The following is a 17152-nucleotide window of genomic DNA, read 5'->3' as shown; positions in this document are numbered from 1 at the left end:
AATACAATTATAGAAATAATAGAAAATGGACTTGATACTTGTGACATGTCTTTGATGATATTGAGATATGAATTAATATTTTATATGTATATATGTTTCAGTTGACAGATTTAGTTGCCATGGAGAATGGTGGATTGTGTATTGGTTATAGTGATAGTCATTTTGGTCATGCACGAAATTTGATCCAGCCTGGTCGTGCAGAGACAATGGCAGATGGCTGGGAGACCAAACGACATGTATGTATATACTACACTGTAATTGAAGGCCTTTGTCTCTTGTATTCAGTAATATAGACCTAAGTCATCTATGGGTCAGGTTTGGTAGAGCAGTGGTATTTAATTAATGCACTTGTCTTTCTCTTATAAGTGATCATGACAGGGGTTCGATTCCCCTATCAGACAAAAGGTTATTTATGGCACCAGTCCAACCGTGTAGGTTTTCTCTAAGAACAAATTTAAAGTAAATCAAGTTTTTAGTTAAATACTGATTAATATTGATTTATTATTAGATCGGTGCTGTCCTTCAAAGTGGTACATTTTATTATGTGTTTAGTAATGCTGATCTGTTTATATTAATGTACTATATACAATGTATGGATATTGGGGGTGAAGGGAGGGGGTACATGGTGCATGGGGGCAGGCTTTTAGTTCCTGTCTAATTAAGTACATTTAATTCATGCTGATCCTTTTTATACGCCCGACGAAAGACGGGAGGTATTATGTTATCATGTTGGCGATCAGGCGGGCGGGTGGGTGGGCACATATGGTGTCCGGACCATAACTCCAATACTACTCGACCCAGGCTCTCCATATCTCTAATAAATATTAGCAAATAGTAATGGCGTATTTGATTATTAGTTCAGTGGTCAAATGACCTTGGTGAGCTTTTGCCAGACTGTGGTGTCCATTGTCAGTTGTCTGTACATCAACAGTTTCTTCAAAGTTCTTCTGAACAAATGATAGGAATTTTACTGGCAGCATCTATTGGTGATGGGCATTCAGAATGGTATAATGATGGGGCTGACCCCCAAGGGGGTTGAGGGATCTGGCCAAAAGGTGTCAATTTGGCTAAATTGCTATAAACAACTTCTCTGGAACTAAGTAATCAGTATCACTCATACTTGATTTGAAGTATCCCTAAGTGGTGGTGATTCAAAATATTGTTCAAATGGTGTGTATGATCTGTTAGGTACCTGAGGATTGGGGTATAAAGGGGCAATTTGGTTATATTGCTATATATGACTTCTTCTCTGGAACTAAACAATGAATCATATCACTCATGTTTAACTTGCTATATAGCATCCCTAGGTGGTGGGGATTCAAAATTGTACAAATGGTGGGACTGATCTCCTTTGGGCCTGAGGAATGAAAGATTTGATCAGTATTAATCTGAAATATCCTTTGGTGAAGGGGAATTTGTTTTGTGTAAACTTTGAGGCTGGCCCCAAGGGGCCTGAGGGGTGGTGCCCAATAGGGGAAATATTGCAAATTCTTCAAAATCTTCCTTCTGTTTGAATGGCAGGATTCTGTAAAAATTTTGTCTGAACCAACCTTGAGTAAATCAATTTCAGAAAAGCTGTGGGTCTGGGACCCCTGGGGCCTGATGGTTCTGGTCCTATATGAGAAATACACAACTTCTTTAAAATCTTTCATTTGTAGAAATGACATGATTTTGTCTTGATTTAAGGTCCCCATGCAGTGCTGATAAATATTTTGTTATAATATTATGAAGCAAAGTTGGTTGGAATTGTTATGATATTATGAAGCAAATTTGATTGGGAGTCAACTGACCAGAGATCAAGCCCACTGGCTCAAAGGTCAAGGTTATATTGGTCCAAAGGTCAAGGACAATGTGAATCTCTGACAATGTCCCTGGCAGCATTAGTTTTGGAGGAATTTAAGGTTTAAATAAATCAAAACAAAGGTAACACATGAGTATTATATTATATTACTGTTATTTACATTTCTGTTAGACTAGCTAATATGGAGGTGGAATGAAGTCAGAGCAAGAGGCACATCATAGGTAGACACATGTACAATTAATGTATAATTGTTTTTGAAGTCCAAATGTTTGGAACCAGAAAGCTAAATGTTAGTTAAAGGAAAGTGTTTACTGCATGTTATGTATGATACCGAGTGGCAGATCCTAAAACCTGGCAGTATTTGTCATATGATATAAATGAGAGTGTTTTGTCATAATCATTGACATATCCTTGTATCTTAGAAAGCAATTTAAGAAGATAATTTGTGTGTGTTACAGCCTGAGAGACCAGCGATACTAACCGCTGATGCCCAGGGTATCCTGCATGTTCCAGGTACGACTGTTTTGTTTCCTAACAAATATTCCTTTACTTATTGCTTGCAATACAAGTTTTCATTGGATAGCATATAAAATAACAAAGTATATGTGTATACACTTGTAGTACTGTATTGAAAAAAATGAAGGATAAATCTTAGTTTATGGGATAAATTAGTAACAAATGTTTGCTGCACTTGATTTTCTTTCAATATTACTGAAGTCGGCACCACGTCAGAATTGTACCCACAATTGTATCAGAATTTCATCTAAATACTACAAATGTATAAGAACTAAATGTATCAAATATACATGTAGGTCAGATGTCAGAGTCACCTTCATGTAAATATCTCACTGAACTTTTGTATTTACTTAATATTAAATTTTGTTTTGTGAGACTTTCTTTTAAATATCTCAGTTTCATATGAGTGAGAGCAGGGATATTTTATATCTATTCTAAATAAACATTTTCTAATTTGATATGACATTGTTTTTACTTTTAGGTGAAGACTGGTGTGTTTTTCGACTGGGACATCCAGGAACTGTTACAAAGGTATACATCAGTCATTACAAATAAGACTAATTACTTTATTATTATACTGTGTCTTTGTCTGTCCATCCATGCATTTGTTTATGTGAGTCTGTCCATCTGTGTGTTTGTTTGTGTGAGTCTGTCCATCTGTGTATTTGTTTGTGTGAGTCTGTCCATCTGTGTATTTGTGTGTGTGAGTCTGTCCATCTGTGTATTTGTTTGTGTGAGTCTGTCCATACATGTGTTTGTCTGTGTGAGTCTGCCCATACATGTGTTTGTTTGTGTGAGTCTGTCCATACATGTGTTTGTTTGTGTGAGTCTGTCCATCTGTGTGTTTGTTTGTGCGAGTCTGTCCATCTGTGTGTTTGTTTGTGTGAGTCTGTCCATCGGTGTGTTTGTTTGTGCGAGTCTGTCCATCCATGTGTTTGTTTGTGTGAGTCTGTCCATCTGTGTGTTTGTGTGAGTCTATCCATCTGTGTGTTTGTTTGTGTGAGTCTGTCCATACATGTGTTTGTTTGTGTGAGTCTGTCCATACATGTGTTTGTTTGTGTGAGTCTGTCCATACATGTGTTTGTTTGTGTGAGTCTGTCCATCTGTGTGATTGTTTGTGTGAGTCTGTCCATACATGTGTTTGTTTGTGTGAGTCTGTCCATCTGTGTGTTTGTTTGTGTGTGAGTCTGTCCATACATGTGTTTGTTTGTGTGAGTCTGTCCATCTGTGTGTTTGTTTGTGTGAGTCTGTCCATCTGTGTGTTTGTTTGTGTGAGTCTGTCCATCCGTGTGTTTTTTTGTGTGAGTCTGTCCATACATGTGTTTGTTTGTTTGTGTGAGTCTGTCCATCCGTGTGTTAGTGTGTATGAGTCTGTCCATCCATCCGTGTGTTTGTTTGTGTGAGTCTGTCCATACATGTATTTGTTTGTGTGAGTCTGTCCATACATGTGTTTGTTTGTGTGAGTCTGTCCATACATGTGTTTGTTTGTGTGAGTCTGTCCATACATATGTTTGTCTGTGTGAGTCTGTCCATCCGTGTGTTTGTTTATGTGAGTCTGTCCATCTGTGTTTGTTTGTGTGAGTCTGTCCATACATGTGTTTGTTTGTGTGAGTCTGTCCATCTGTGTGTTTGTTTGTGAGTCTGTCCATCTGTGTGTTTGTTTGTGAGTCTGTCCATACATGTGTTTGTCTGTGTGAGTCTGTCCATCCGTGTGTTGTTTATGTGAGTCTGTCCATCTGTGTTTGTTTGTGTGAGTCTGTCCATCTGTGTGTTTGTTTATGTGAGTCTGTCCATCCGTGTGTTAGTGTGTATGATTCTGTCCATCCATCCGTGTGTTTGTTTGTGTGAGTCTGTCCATCTGTGTGTTTGTTCATGTGAGTCTGTCCATACATGTGTTTGTTTGTGTGAGTCTGTCCATACATGTGTTTGTCTGTGTGAGTCTGTCCATCTGTGTGTTTGTTTATGTGAGTCTGTCCATCTGTGTTTGTTTTTGTGAGTCTATCCATCCGTGTGTTTGTTTGTGTGAGTCTGTCCATACATGTGTTTGTTTGTGTGAGTCTGTCCATCTGTGTTTGTTTGTGCGAGTCTGTCCATCCGTGTGTTTGTTTCCGTGAGTCTGTCCATACATGTGTTTGTTTGTGTGAGTCTGTCCATCTGTGTTTGTTTGTGTGCATGGCCATGAGTCTGTCCATACATGTGTTTGTTTGTGTGAGTCTGTCCATCTGTGTTTGTTTGTGTGAGTCTGTCCATACATGTGTTTGTCTGTGTGAGTCTGTCCATCCATGTGTTTGTTTATGTGAGTCTGTCCATCTGTGTTTGTTTGTGTGAGTCTGTCCATACATGTGTTTGTTTATGTGAGTCTGTCCATCCGTGTGTTTGTGTGTGAGTCTGTCCATTCATATTTATGTATTTGTGAGTCTGTCTATTTGTGTTTGTGTGTGAGAGTCTATTTTTCCTTGATAAGCTTGTGTCCAAGTTCCGACCCTGTGTTGCACTCCTCTGATCAGGAGAAACATTTCGTGTTCAATATCACACGTTACATGGAACAAAATACCATGTGTTTGCTGATAGTACATAATAATAAATCATTTTTGACTTTTTAAAATAAAAATGAAATGTCATGATAGGTATGATTCAGATGTTTTTATCTAGTTTTGAATAATAGTTATAATTGGTGTCTGCTTAAAAAAAATTTCAAATATTTGTATTTAGCAATAAATTTATAAAATATATCATGTTTTATTGTTGCAATTTGAAATCACTTAAAAAATTTAATGTTAAAATCATGTACATAAAAATCAAATTATCATCCGGACATACTGTATGTATCTATATTGCCAGCTGATGATCGCAAATCAGCTTGGAAGTATTCTGATATTGTTGAGGATAAGTCGTTTCATAAATTCAAATAAACTGTAAATGTCCATCTCAAAAGCGATTTTATTTCTGTAGTAAATTCAGTTTTAAATAGGTGACTGTTATCCTAGCTAAATATCTACATTTAAGTTATTGAGGAGTTGATTCAATTTTATTTTCATCCCATAATATTATTCATTTCAGATTGAGATTGATACAAACCATTTCAAAGGAAATTTTCCAGATTCTTGTCGCATTGAAGGTATGCAATCTGTCATTAGCTATTAAACCTCTAACCCCTTAACAGTCAGAGTGGTATAAACCATGTGAATGGAAGTCCATACCTATTAGTGTGAAATGGGTTTAAATCACCTTATGCCCTGAGGTCATAGTGTAAACTACCTGAATAAAGAAATATCATCTAATATCATGATGCCTCATTATAAAAAAAAAATTTAAATATCTTTTAAACTATTTTTTTTTGATTCCATGCTATTAACACAATCGTATTGATTTATAAAGGTGTCATTGAGGTGAACATCTGCCTGTATATGGTCACCTAAACGTTTGATACATTGCTGTACTTTAAAGTGATGGAGTCACATGGTGTAATAACTCTGATTTATAAGGGGAAAATTTTATAATGAAATTATCGTTGATAAATCTGTATAATTCAAAATGATCTTAGACCTGGTGTTCCAGCTGTCTTTGTATCTATTAACCTGTTAACCTGTCATGATCATTGTGTGGTATTTTTGATCTGAGGAAAATCCAACAGAATTCTGTACTAAATGTACATATGGATGAAAAAAATGAATCTTAGGTTAGGCATTTGTCCCAGAGAATGAGGGGGATTGTAACAGAAGTAGGGGAGGCAACAGTAGCCCAAGGCAGAGGGGATGAGGGTAGGGTTCACAACCAATGCCATATGCTACTTGGGAGGTGGGGGGGGGGGGGGGGGGGATTGGTCAGTTAGGGACATACCAGGTAACTGTTGCCCAAAACAGTTGGTAGGGGTGTGGGGAACAGATCGATATAACCATGAAAATTAAGCTTAATGATTGTGACAATTTTGACTTTTCATAAATCATTTGAAGAACCAAGGTGAGCTTATGCCATACTGTGGCGCCTGTCGTCCGTCGTCCGTCCGTCCGACAACAATTGACTTCTTCTTCATAACCTACGATTGGAATATATTTGACCAAATTTGGTCAAAAGCATCCCTATGGAGTGGGGACTCAAGTGGGTTTGGCTAAATTGATATCAACAACTTCTTCTCTGAAAGGAAGCAATGGATATTGCTCATATTTGACTGGTAGCATCCCCTTGGGGTTGGGATTCAAAATTGTGCAAATGGTGGGGCCGAACTCCCTGGGGTCTGAGGGGTGGGGTCAAAAGTGTCAAAATCATCACTAAAAAGTAATGATATGTATAGCCGTTTAATTTTCACAACTTTAAATGTTTGCAAGTTTTACCCTAAATGAGAATATTAGATTTACACCAATTAACATTTTGCTATCTTGCAATCCAGAAATATAAGAAATAAGGAAAATTTGATTTTACAATTATTGCCCCCAATATAATATTTCAAACATATGTTAGAAGCCAATACTCCACACTAACCTTCAAATAAAAATGTTCACTCTGATATACCATTATCATCATGAAATATTTCTTGGTTACATGAAAACAAAGGTATAGACATTAACTTTCTACCAGTAATTAACAGTTATTTTGATAATTTTTCAGTATGAGAGTAGGTTTTTTTTGATAATATTTATGTATGTATAATTATTTGAGGAGGAAAATTTTGAGAATTCTTAAAAACTTGGTACAATGTACTAATTATAGTAAATGTCATCCCTGTTAAAATAATTACATTATGTAAATATATGTATTTGTATCCCAACTGATCTTTTTAAGAGACATAAAAATCTACCCTGAAAGCCTCACTGCATTACATATATACCGGTATGCACAGTGTTAATTTTGAATCTGGGCGCTACACTAAAATACCTAGAGGTCAAAGACTATGCACAGTTTGTGATAAAAATGAGGTCGAGGACGAAGTACATTTTGTGCTTCTTTGTCCTGCATATTCTGAATTAATAAAAACATACATCAAAAAGTATTATTATTGTCGTCCAAGTGTTTATAAACTGATAGAATTGTTTTCCAGTAAAAGTGTTAAAACGTTGAATAGATTGGGTAACTTTTTGTTACATGTACTCGTAAGAAATTAAATTCAATATGTTTTGGAAGTTAAGATCACAAGTTTCATGTATAGAGTTCTTGTGCATATTTAGAAATCAGTTACCAGGTACTTATATTGAATAGTATATGTTTAAATTATGACGTTATACTGTCATGACGTCATAGGCATGCAATACGTAAATGCTGAATTGTTATGCATCAGTTACAAGTTTTTAAAATCAATGTAATTCATTATGTGTCCTTATTATACAGTACTGCTTATGTTGTGTCCCTCGCCATCTTGTCATTCAATTTGCAATATATATACACACATATGAATATTTTGTTATCCTATATGTTGTGTTGCATTTGGAAATGAATTGAATTGAATAGAACATTGATTATGTATTTTTAATGACATATAAGATATCAGTAACTATGATGAGGCCTTACTGCTTTACAGGCTGTTGGGTAGGAGTTGACCATGAGGAGGAACTCGTTAAGAGCTATGATACCCACACCTGGAGACCTCTCCTACCTGTCAAAAAACTGTCTGCCCATAAACAGTTTATCTACAAATCGGAGGAATTGTTTAGCTGTGGAGTTATCTCCCATGTTCGTCTTTCCATCGCACCAGATGGCGGTATAAGTAGAATGCGTCTGTGGGGGTACACTACGATAATTCCTAATTCCAAGTTGTAGCTATGATATAGTAACACAAGCTGTGATTTATAGCTGTCATGTTACAAACCTTGTTGAATTTTATTTTACCATACTTTATATAATTTGTCTTGAAACTTTGATGAAAGAGTTTGAAATTATGTATGTCCATCTTTGACAGGTTGTATGATACACTACAGGCTCTTTAATCAGATTAGTGTTCATGAAACCTGACATAGATCTAATGAACTACCAGGGGTATACTATCTTTGACTTACATAAGTTAAAGGTCAAGGTCTCATTTGAAATTTATATAATTTACTTGCCATTACTAAACAGGCCAGTATTCAGAATTTGAGGAAACATGGTCGGATTCAAACAATGCACATGCACATTTGAGTTGGAGAAATGATTTATTTACAATATTTGAATTTCAACACACATTTCATTCAAATTATACAAGTGTATCTTTTCACTTGTAGCAGAACTTAATTATTATATCACCTGTCAAAAATGGTCGACAGAACTGTAAAATTGATGGCCATATAATGGCCTTTAACTTGTGGTTATCACAAACAGTAGATGTTCAGTTTTAAAACATTGAAGAGAAAATGTATTTCAAATTAATTAAAAGAGGGGTGAAATGCAAAACATAAATCAGTTGTAGTTGACAATCAATGTTAAAAACACTTTAACCCTTAAACAGATCAGACATTATAAGTATGGTATATCTTATATACTTAACCCTTAAACAGATCAGACATAAGTATGGTATATCTTATATACTTATCTCAAATGTCTTAAGTAAACTTGCAATGTTAAATTTGTCATCTATTTTTAATTGCTCATTCTAAGCTTGCATATAATGATATACATATCAGTTTTATTTGAAGATTACCAATCAATTTTATAGTATTTTAAATCTAGCTATATCTATGCATAAATACAAGAAAGCCTACTTAACTTTTAATAGCAAGTAGGATATAAATACACACATATATATATACTTATATGTATTATTATTGTGTATATTAAACAAACAACCCGTTTCAAATTGCAACACACCACATGTACGGGTATACTTAATTTTGCTTGTTAAAAAAGCTCCATTATATAATTAGATAATAAACTTATATATACATGTAGATAATGGGTGTTATTTATACGCAGGTTTGACTGTGGTGTTTTACAGAGGCATTGATATCTAAAAGTTCAGTATATAAACATTGTATTACATTTATATTATATTATTACAAATTGCCAAAAGGATCATATTTATAAAAAATTAGGTTAATAAGTAGTGTTCAGATACTTATATTTGTGTCATACCCAAGGACAATACATGGCTGGCAACCTAATCCAATCAGTGAATACATTGTAATTATATTACATGTACATGTACATGAAATTAAAATCCTAGAACAAATCCCTAAAGTAATACACCAGACTCGCACCCTGGGAAAAAATCAGTGAAATAATACACCGGACTCACACCCTAGGACAAATCAGTGAAATGATACACCGGACTCACACCCTAGGACAGATCAGTGAAATAATACACCAGACTCACACCCTAGGACAGATCAGTGAAATAATACACCGGACTCACACCCTAGGACAGATCAGTGAAATAATACACCGTACTCACACCCTAGGACATATTAGTAAAATAATACACCAGACTCACACCCTAGGACATATCAGTGAAATAATACACCGGACTCACACCCTAGGACACATCAGTGAAATAATACACCAGACTCACACCCTAGGACAGATCAGTGAAATAATACACCGGACTCACACCCTAGGACAGATCAGTGAAATAAAACACCGGACTCGCACCCTAGGACAGATCAGTGAAATAATACACCGGACTCACACCCTAGGACAAATCAGTGAAATAATACACCAGACTCCCACCCTGGGACACATCAGTGAAATAATACACCGGACTCCCATCCTAGGACATATCAGTGAAATAATACACCGGACTCAAACCCTAGGACAAATCAGTGAAATAATACACCGGACTCAAACCCTAGGACAGATCAGTTAAATAATACACCGGACTCCCATCCTAGGACATATCAGTGAAATGATACACCGGACTCAAACCCTAGGACAAATCAGTGAAATAATACACTGGACTCAAACCCTAGGACAGTTCAGTGAAATAATACACTGGACTCCCACCCTAGGACATATCAGTGAAACAATACACTAGATTCACACCCTAGGACAAATCAGTGAAATAATACACTGGACTCACACCCTAGGACAGATCAGTGAAATAATACACCAGACTCGCACCCTAGGACAGATCAGTGAAATAATACACCAGACTCCCTCCCTAGGACAGATCAGTTAAATAATACACCAGACTCGCACCCTAGGACAGATTAGTGAAATAATACACCGGACTCCCTCCCTAGGACAGATCAGTTAAATAATACACCGGACTCACACCCTAGGACAGATCAGTTAAATAATACACCAGACTCACACCCTAGGACAGAATAGTGAAATAATACACCAGACGCCCTCCCTAGGACAAATCAGTGAAATAATACAAAGGACTCGCACCCTAGGAAAGATCAGTGAAATAATACACCAGACTCCCATCCTAGGACAGATCAGTGAAATAATACACCAGACTCACACCCTAGGACAAATCAGTGAAATAATACACCGGACTCGTACCCTATGACAGATCAGTGAAATAATACACCGGACTCACACCCTAGGACAGATCAGTGAAATAATACACCGGACTCGCACCCTAGGACAGATCAGTGAAATAATACACCGGACTCGCACCCTAGGACAGATCAGTGAAATAATACACCGGACTCACACCCTAGGACAGATCAGTGAAATAATACACCAGACTCACACCCTAGGTCAGATCATATAGCAGGTACACATCCTAGGACAAATAACTGAATAAAAGGAACAATAGGTTGACAAGCGAAGCATTTGACAATATCTGGATGTAAGATATAGAGGATAGAGATATCGTTAAATACAAACGTATCATATTGAAGAGTTTATTGTTTTCGAGATAATAGCCGGTTTAGTCGATGTATATTTTAGAGATCACCACTTTAGCACTGACAGTAATTATCTATTTACTTTTTATTCCGAAATTGCTCATTAATTATTCACGACTCCACAGCAGCTGTAACCTGTATTTTCCACAGGTAATTAATTTCCTGTGGAAACAAATAGCTAAGTCATGAATATTCAGGAGGACATAATGAGGGATGATACCTTAATAAAATAGAACATCTGATATGGCATTAATAAGATATAACCGATTTAGAAGTATTATAATCATCTAGATTTTTATGAGTTTGCCTAGTGATGGGTGTCTAGAATTTTTAATAGTTTACATGTTCCAATTATGTGTAAGTTAAAGGAATTGGAACATAGAACAAATACATTTTAATAATGATTGTGAACATACATTTCATAAAAAAAAATTCTCGTTACCCTTGAGACGTAGTTTTCCTTGTAGAACATAATTATAATGACGCTCTTAATTAATACGATACCTTTTTTATTCTATATAGATATGATCTGTTGTTTACCGTTTTCTACGTCTCACTATTTACAAAACTTATCAACTTTGTGCCTTTTCGGTTTCGTACAATGTTGATATAATTTATGTTTTATATTGAGACGTAATTACGTGATGGGAGTGAAATGTTTTGTTGTTATATGAACTCCGACATATGTATTGAGTAATGATGCATGTATAATGATACTCTTATGATATTGTCGTTAACACTGTCTTCTCTATTGGATTACGTCACTCAGTAATCGTATCAGCCTTATATTTCCTAGCGGAACCTGTGATGAAATAATTACTGGTACTATACATGTATATGATATTAGAGTCATGAAGATTGCTTTATTTGTTTTAAAATCATGATTAACACTCATAATTAACACTCACAATTAACCTTAACTAATACGTTCTTACTGTGACCTTATACAGCTCATAATTATTAGAAACTACATTTGTAATGTTTTAACCAGTAGAACACTTTGTCATGTATTAAAGATAAAACGTGTATCGAATCGGTTTTAGGGCATATGAACCAAATGAATGCATTTGTTTTCCTGTTAAATATGTTTATACAGCAAAAAAAAAACCTGGTTGTGCAGTTCCATCTAACAACACAAACACATTGATGATAGTACTCTTCTATATTGTTAGGACTTGTTTATCAGAAAACTAGCATTCAAATACCAACAAAGCTCAAACCAAGTATTGGAAAGGTACAGATAACTTTGATATGGTAAGAGCTACAGGCCAGCCGACATGTATATCGGGTAAAGTGTTCTCATGTATATTCTGTATCTATTGTATAACTTTACACGTTACTTGCTATGCAAATGATGACCATTTTAAATACTGCATCGCCAGCAGTGTACACACTGCTTCTCACAAAAATAATAACGTTCTAATAATACTCGTTTTTAATACCCAAAGTTATAAAGAGTACAGAAGCGGAATACGATCTGATTTCTTCGGATAAAATTAATTATTTATTCACCATGAATGCAAAAGATACTCAACCTTTTGAAGGTGGAAAAAACGTGAAATATGTTAAGTATGAAAATATACAGCATCCCTATTCTTATTTCAGTCGGTTATTCTTAGCTTTTAGTCGGCGATTTACCATCTTGAATACGAAAGGCGTAGTCTGACGCCATAGTTACATGTACTACATGTTAATGACGTCATCTAAATGTGGTTTTAGTTTTTCTTGGATTATTGCTCAATTTACCTCCCGAAAATCATTTATTGTTCATCTCGACTTCGTGTATTGCTAACACAGTTTATCTGGCGTGTGATTGCTAGGCAGATTTTCCACCATTTAATCAGGGTACCGACCATATCAGCTTGAGTGGTCAACCTGTTACACGTCATTGTGTATGGCCTGAAACATTACATAAATTGTGTAAGTTATTTGTATAGTACATTATATTGACGTTTAATATATATATATAGCATATTATATAAGTAGATAAAGATAGCATTTCTTTAATATATTGTTTCGTTTTCATTCCTTTGATTTTGTAGTTTATATTGTATGTCGATTGTGATTATAGCCTACTTATGTTATTTAGAGGAATACAGACACATTGTTTTTTTACAGCAGAGAATAGCGACATAATAACGGAAATAGCGACATAATAATGGAAATAGAGACATAATAACGAAAATATCGACATAATAACGAAAATAGCGACATAATAACGGAAATATCGACATAATAGCGGAAATAGCGACATAATAATGGAAATAGCGACATAATAACGGAAATAGCGACATAATAATGGAAATAGCGACATAATAATGGAAATAGCGACATAATAACGGAAATAGCGACATAATAATGGAAATAGCGACATAATAACAGAAATAGCGACATAATAATGGAAATAGCAACATAATAATGGAAATAGCGACATAATAAAGGAAATAGCGACATAATAACGGAAATAGCGACATAATAATGGAAATAGCGACATAATAACGGAAATAGCGACATAATAATGGAAATAGCAACATAATAATGGAAATAGCGACATAATAATGGAAATAGCGACATAATAATGGAAATAGCGACATAATAACGGAAATAGCGACATAATAATGGAAATAGCGACATAATAACGAAACTATAATTGTAACTCAAGTTCGATAAAACTATGGTAAACTACGAACAAAGATTAAATTGACAATGAAGGTCATAGATAAAATACAGGGAGAATAAGATTAAGGGTCTTCTGTTTCATATATACCACATATATATATATAATCGCACGACATATATATATAATCTTAATGTATGTGTGGTGTCGTGTAATGCTTTACCTTGCACGTTCACGTAGAGATATTATAAAACGGAAGTATGATATGTCAGACAATTATTCTTATCCTCTGTTGAATATGTATTTGATCCTTCTACAGCGGTATTGAATTCCATAACAATTATCCGAGACTGGTTTATTACAGAGTATGATTTTATATACATGTAAAACTTTGTATTGTCTTGTTTTCTGTTGTTTTCCAGTTACCTCCACTACCAGTCAAACTAGTGTTTTGACGTTAATCAGATATATGTATTGGCATGTGTGTTGTTGTTATGGAATAAAACAAACCCACTTTATCGTTCTATTAAACATTCAATTAGAAGTTGATCTCAAACCTTCAAAATTCCTGACTATATATTATAATCTTTATACATTTTACAATTCATTGTTTTTTTTTCTGTTAGAAGATTTTATTTTATTAACCCAGCTTTCTGAACAAATTATTTCATCTACATGTATGGCAACCATAGCGACACATCCTCGAGAGATAAGTTCAAAATTATAACATGATAAAGCCAGATAGTGGATATTGTATCGGCTTTTGTGAAAATAAAATCGAAATTTGGCCATTTTTGATTAAAGTTGAATAGTACTTATATTTTGTTATAAAAATTATTTATCAATTAAACACGCTTCAGATAATAGAAAATATAAGTTTACCTTCTTTTTACATTTTATTATGCATAATCTTAACAATCCCGCATTGTATAACCTATATATGCCTAGAAATACTATAATTTTTTTTGTATATACAATGCATGGTATTACTAGGGCGTTGTGCTTTATAAATTTTGAAAAGTTCTTATCAGTATTTAACTTGACTTTAATTTGTACTAGACATTATATTTTACATTGCCTAATTATCAATGTAATTAGTTAAGTTGATGCTCTCACTCATGCCTGCCTGGTTACAGTTAAGTTGTATCATGTTTCATCCTACATGGGTAGATGAAGACTATCATGGTTTTTTTTCTGTCTATATAACATATGCTATATTTGGCCAAAGGAAGGGAAGAACACGACTTTATAACTATTTACAGATGTTATTCCAGTGAGTATATCCATTTTCTTTGATCTGATTTTTTTCCCTTTATGGTGTAGGTATTTTTACACTTATACATGATATATAGTGTATAACGAAAATAAATTGAGATGCTGATCAATAAATGTGTCGAGTAATTCACGAGCTTTGTTGTTTTTTAATTTAAGATATAAATGCTTTTGAACAGGTCAATTCTTTTTACATATCATAAAAAAGTGAATACAGCTTAATAATCAAAACTGAAATTTGGGCCTCGTTGCACTTTAAACGTGGCAACTGTATGTTTAGCGCTCATGGGTGAAATCTAGATATTGTAGCACGTACTGAAATTATTCCGCTAAAGTGATATAATGCTAATTGCAAGATTTAATGCATATGAATTGACCCCTTCTCAAGTGTTAGCCAACCAAACGCCATGCACCACGTGATAAAAATAGTCCTTGGCAAAGGTCACATGTCGACCAGTTAAAACACATTCAACTGTTGTAATGATTAGCTGATGCTCTTGAAGTTTACTAAATTCTACGTATGGCAGAAACACCAATTCACCATTGCGGTTATCTGTAATGTGTCGGTTATGTGCTAAGATTTGCGTGCGCCAAAATAATTAAATTTGTAGTAGTTTGGCTTTGACCAAATTTAATATCGGTATTAAATAGTAGCGAACTCTGCCATGCCTTTCATTAGTATCGTTTACGAGTACATATGTAGTTGTGGATTGGGGTAATGATCTTCCTTACAAATGATCATTTACAAAATATATCGTATTCCATGGCTATAGTGCTATCATTGTTTTCATTAGCTACTCGTGTGTAATATACACCGTGTAGTATCCGCCTTTTGTTCCTGACTGCTGAACGAATACTTTATTTAACACTAGATCGTAGTAAAGTGCAAAGAGCAATATTACAGTCAAATCTATATTACGAACGTGAGAATGCATTGCTGTTAAATATATCGCTGTATCTAATGGGATCATACTTCGTCGACAATTAAGTATACTTGCATCAAAATATATTCTTGTGAGAACATCTTATAGTTAAATACGATTTCAGTTTGGCCTTGATGTCTTGGGTTCTATTGGCGGAAAAGATGCAGGTCTTGTATATGTCCCGACGGTGTGAAAGCATCAGGGCGGATATAGTACAAATGTTCCATGTACTCTAGCATGTGCTCTGCTATCAGCAACTGATGAAAATAATTGAAGCTTGCGTAAATAATAATTATTATGTTTATAGTAGTAATGTGTTTGTTTTATCCGCCAATAACATTGCGTCTACAGGGGCACACGGCAATTTGTTCTGTACAGCAAACTGATAGATTCTACAGACCCCGCAACACTCACAGTGCTACGGTTTGTCACGCCTTCCTAGTCATATAAAAACACGGCACTGTCAAAGTTTTCACGCAAAGAAAACAATTTCCGTCCCTCGTCACGGCTCATTTGGGACAAGAGAGAATATCGGTACCATAAAGTATAACATTTTAACGTTTATTTATGCATCATTTATGCTGATTTTCTACCGAGAACAGAGAACTATTCCAAATGATGGCTAAAACATATGTTTAAGATATTTTGTAAAAGATTACCCAAGGAAATGTATAGAACAAGCTTTTTTGTCGTTTAGATAAGGAATCCTGTATTTTGCTATCAATCATTTCCAAAATGGTCCAGCTATTCTCGATAGCTTACAGATTACTTTCAGCTCGTTTTTACACTTATAATACCAAGCCGTTTTATTATAAACATCCCTTCGCTTATCGGTCACTTTTGCCGGGTAATAAAACAAGGACGTACATGTACAGGTGCACTGAGAAAGGGGGTCTTAGCAAAACTAAGGTTTTTTGGCATCTGTAAAAATAACCGTTTTCAGTCTCTTGTAAAAACAATTCCAACCTCCTTAGATAAGCAATGAACTTTTTGGCCATCAATCACCTTAAAAATACTCGCAAATCATTCTAGCCGAGACCGGAGGGTGATGAAAACGGCCTAAGTATGACTTTATAATGGCAGTCGATGACTTCAAGCGATGCCGTGGAGAATTTATCTTTCTGCACCCTCATCGAATATTAAAAGTGCATTTACTAAACCATTTGGAAAGGAAATGAATATGAATTGCAAACTATTTTACCATCCATGTATTGTGTGGTCAATTGTTTTTCTACTACCCTCTAGATGGTATCCATTTACC

At 35.0% G+C, this 17152-nt stretch overlaps 1 protein-coding gene across 1 annotated transcript in view; it reads left to right on the top strand.

Moving 5' to 3' along the window:
• LOC117339002 (allantoicase-like) overlaps positions 1-15099 on the top strand; it is a 48647-nt gene extending 33548 nt beyond the window's left edge. Inside the window, exons 10-14 of the mRNA XM_033900367.1 lie at positions 102-236; positions 2260-2314; positions 2799-2848; positions 5378-5435; positions 7830-15099. Of these exons, the coding sequence (XP_033756258.1) occupies positions 102-236; positions 2260-2314; positions 2799-2848; positions 5378-5435; positions 7830-8068 (537 nt within the window). The 3' untranslated portion in view covers positions 8069-15099. The remainder of the gene's footprint in view (positions 1-101; positions 237-2259; positions 2315-2798; positions 2849-5377; positions 5436-7829) is intronic.
• Positions 15100-17152: the final 2053 nt, after the last annotated feature.

Source organism: Pecten maximus, chromosome 12, assembly GCF_902652985.1.
Source record: "Pecten maximus chromosome 12, xPecMax1.1, whole genome shotgun sequence".
Lineage (NCBI taxonomy): Eukaryota > Metazoa > Mollusca > Bivalvia > Pectinida > Pectinidae > Pecten > Pecten maximus.
The sequence above is the reverse complement of the archived record's forward strand: the minus strand, read 5'-3'. Positions and strand labels throughout refer to the sequence as shown.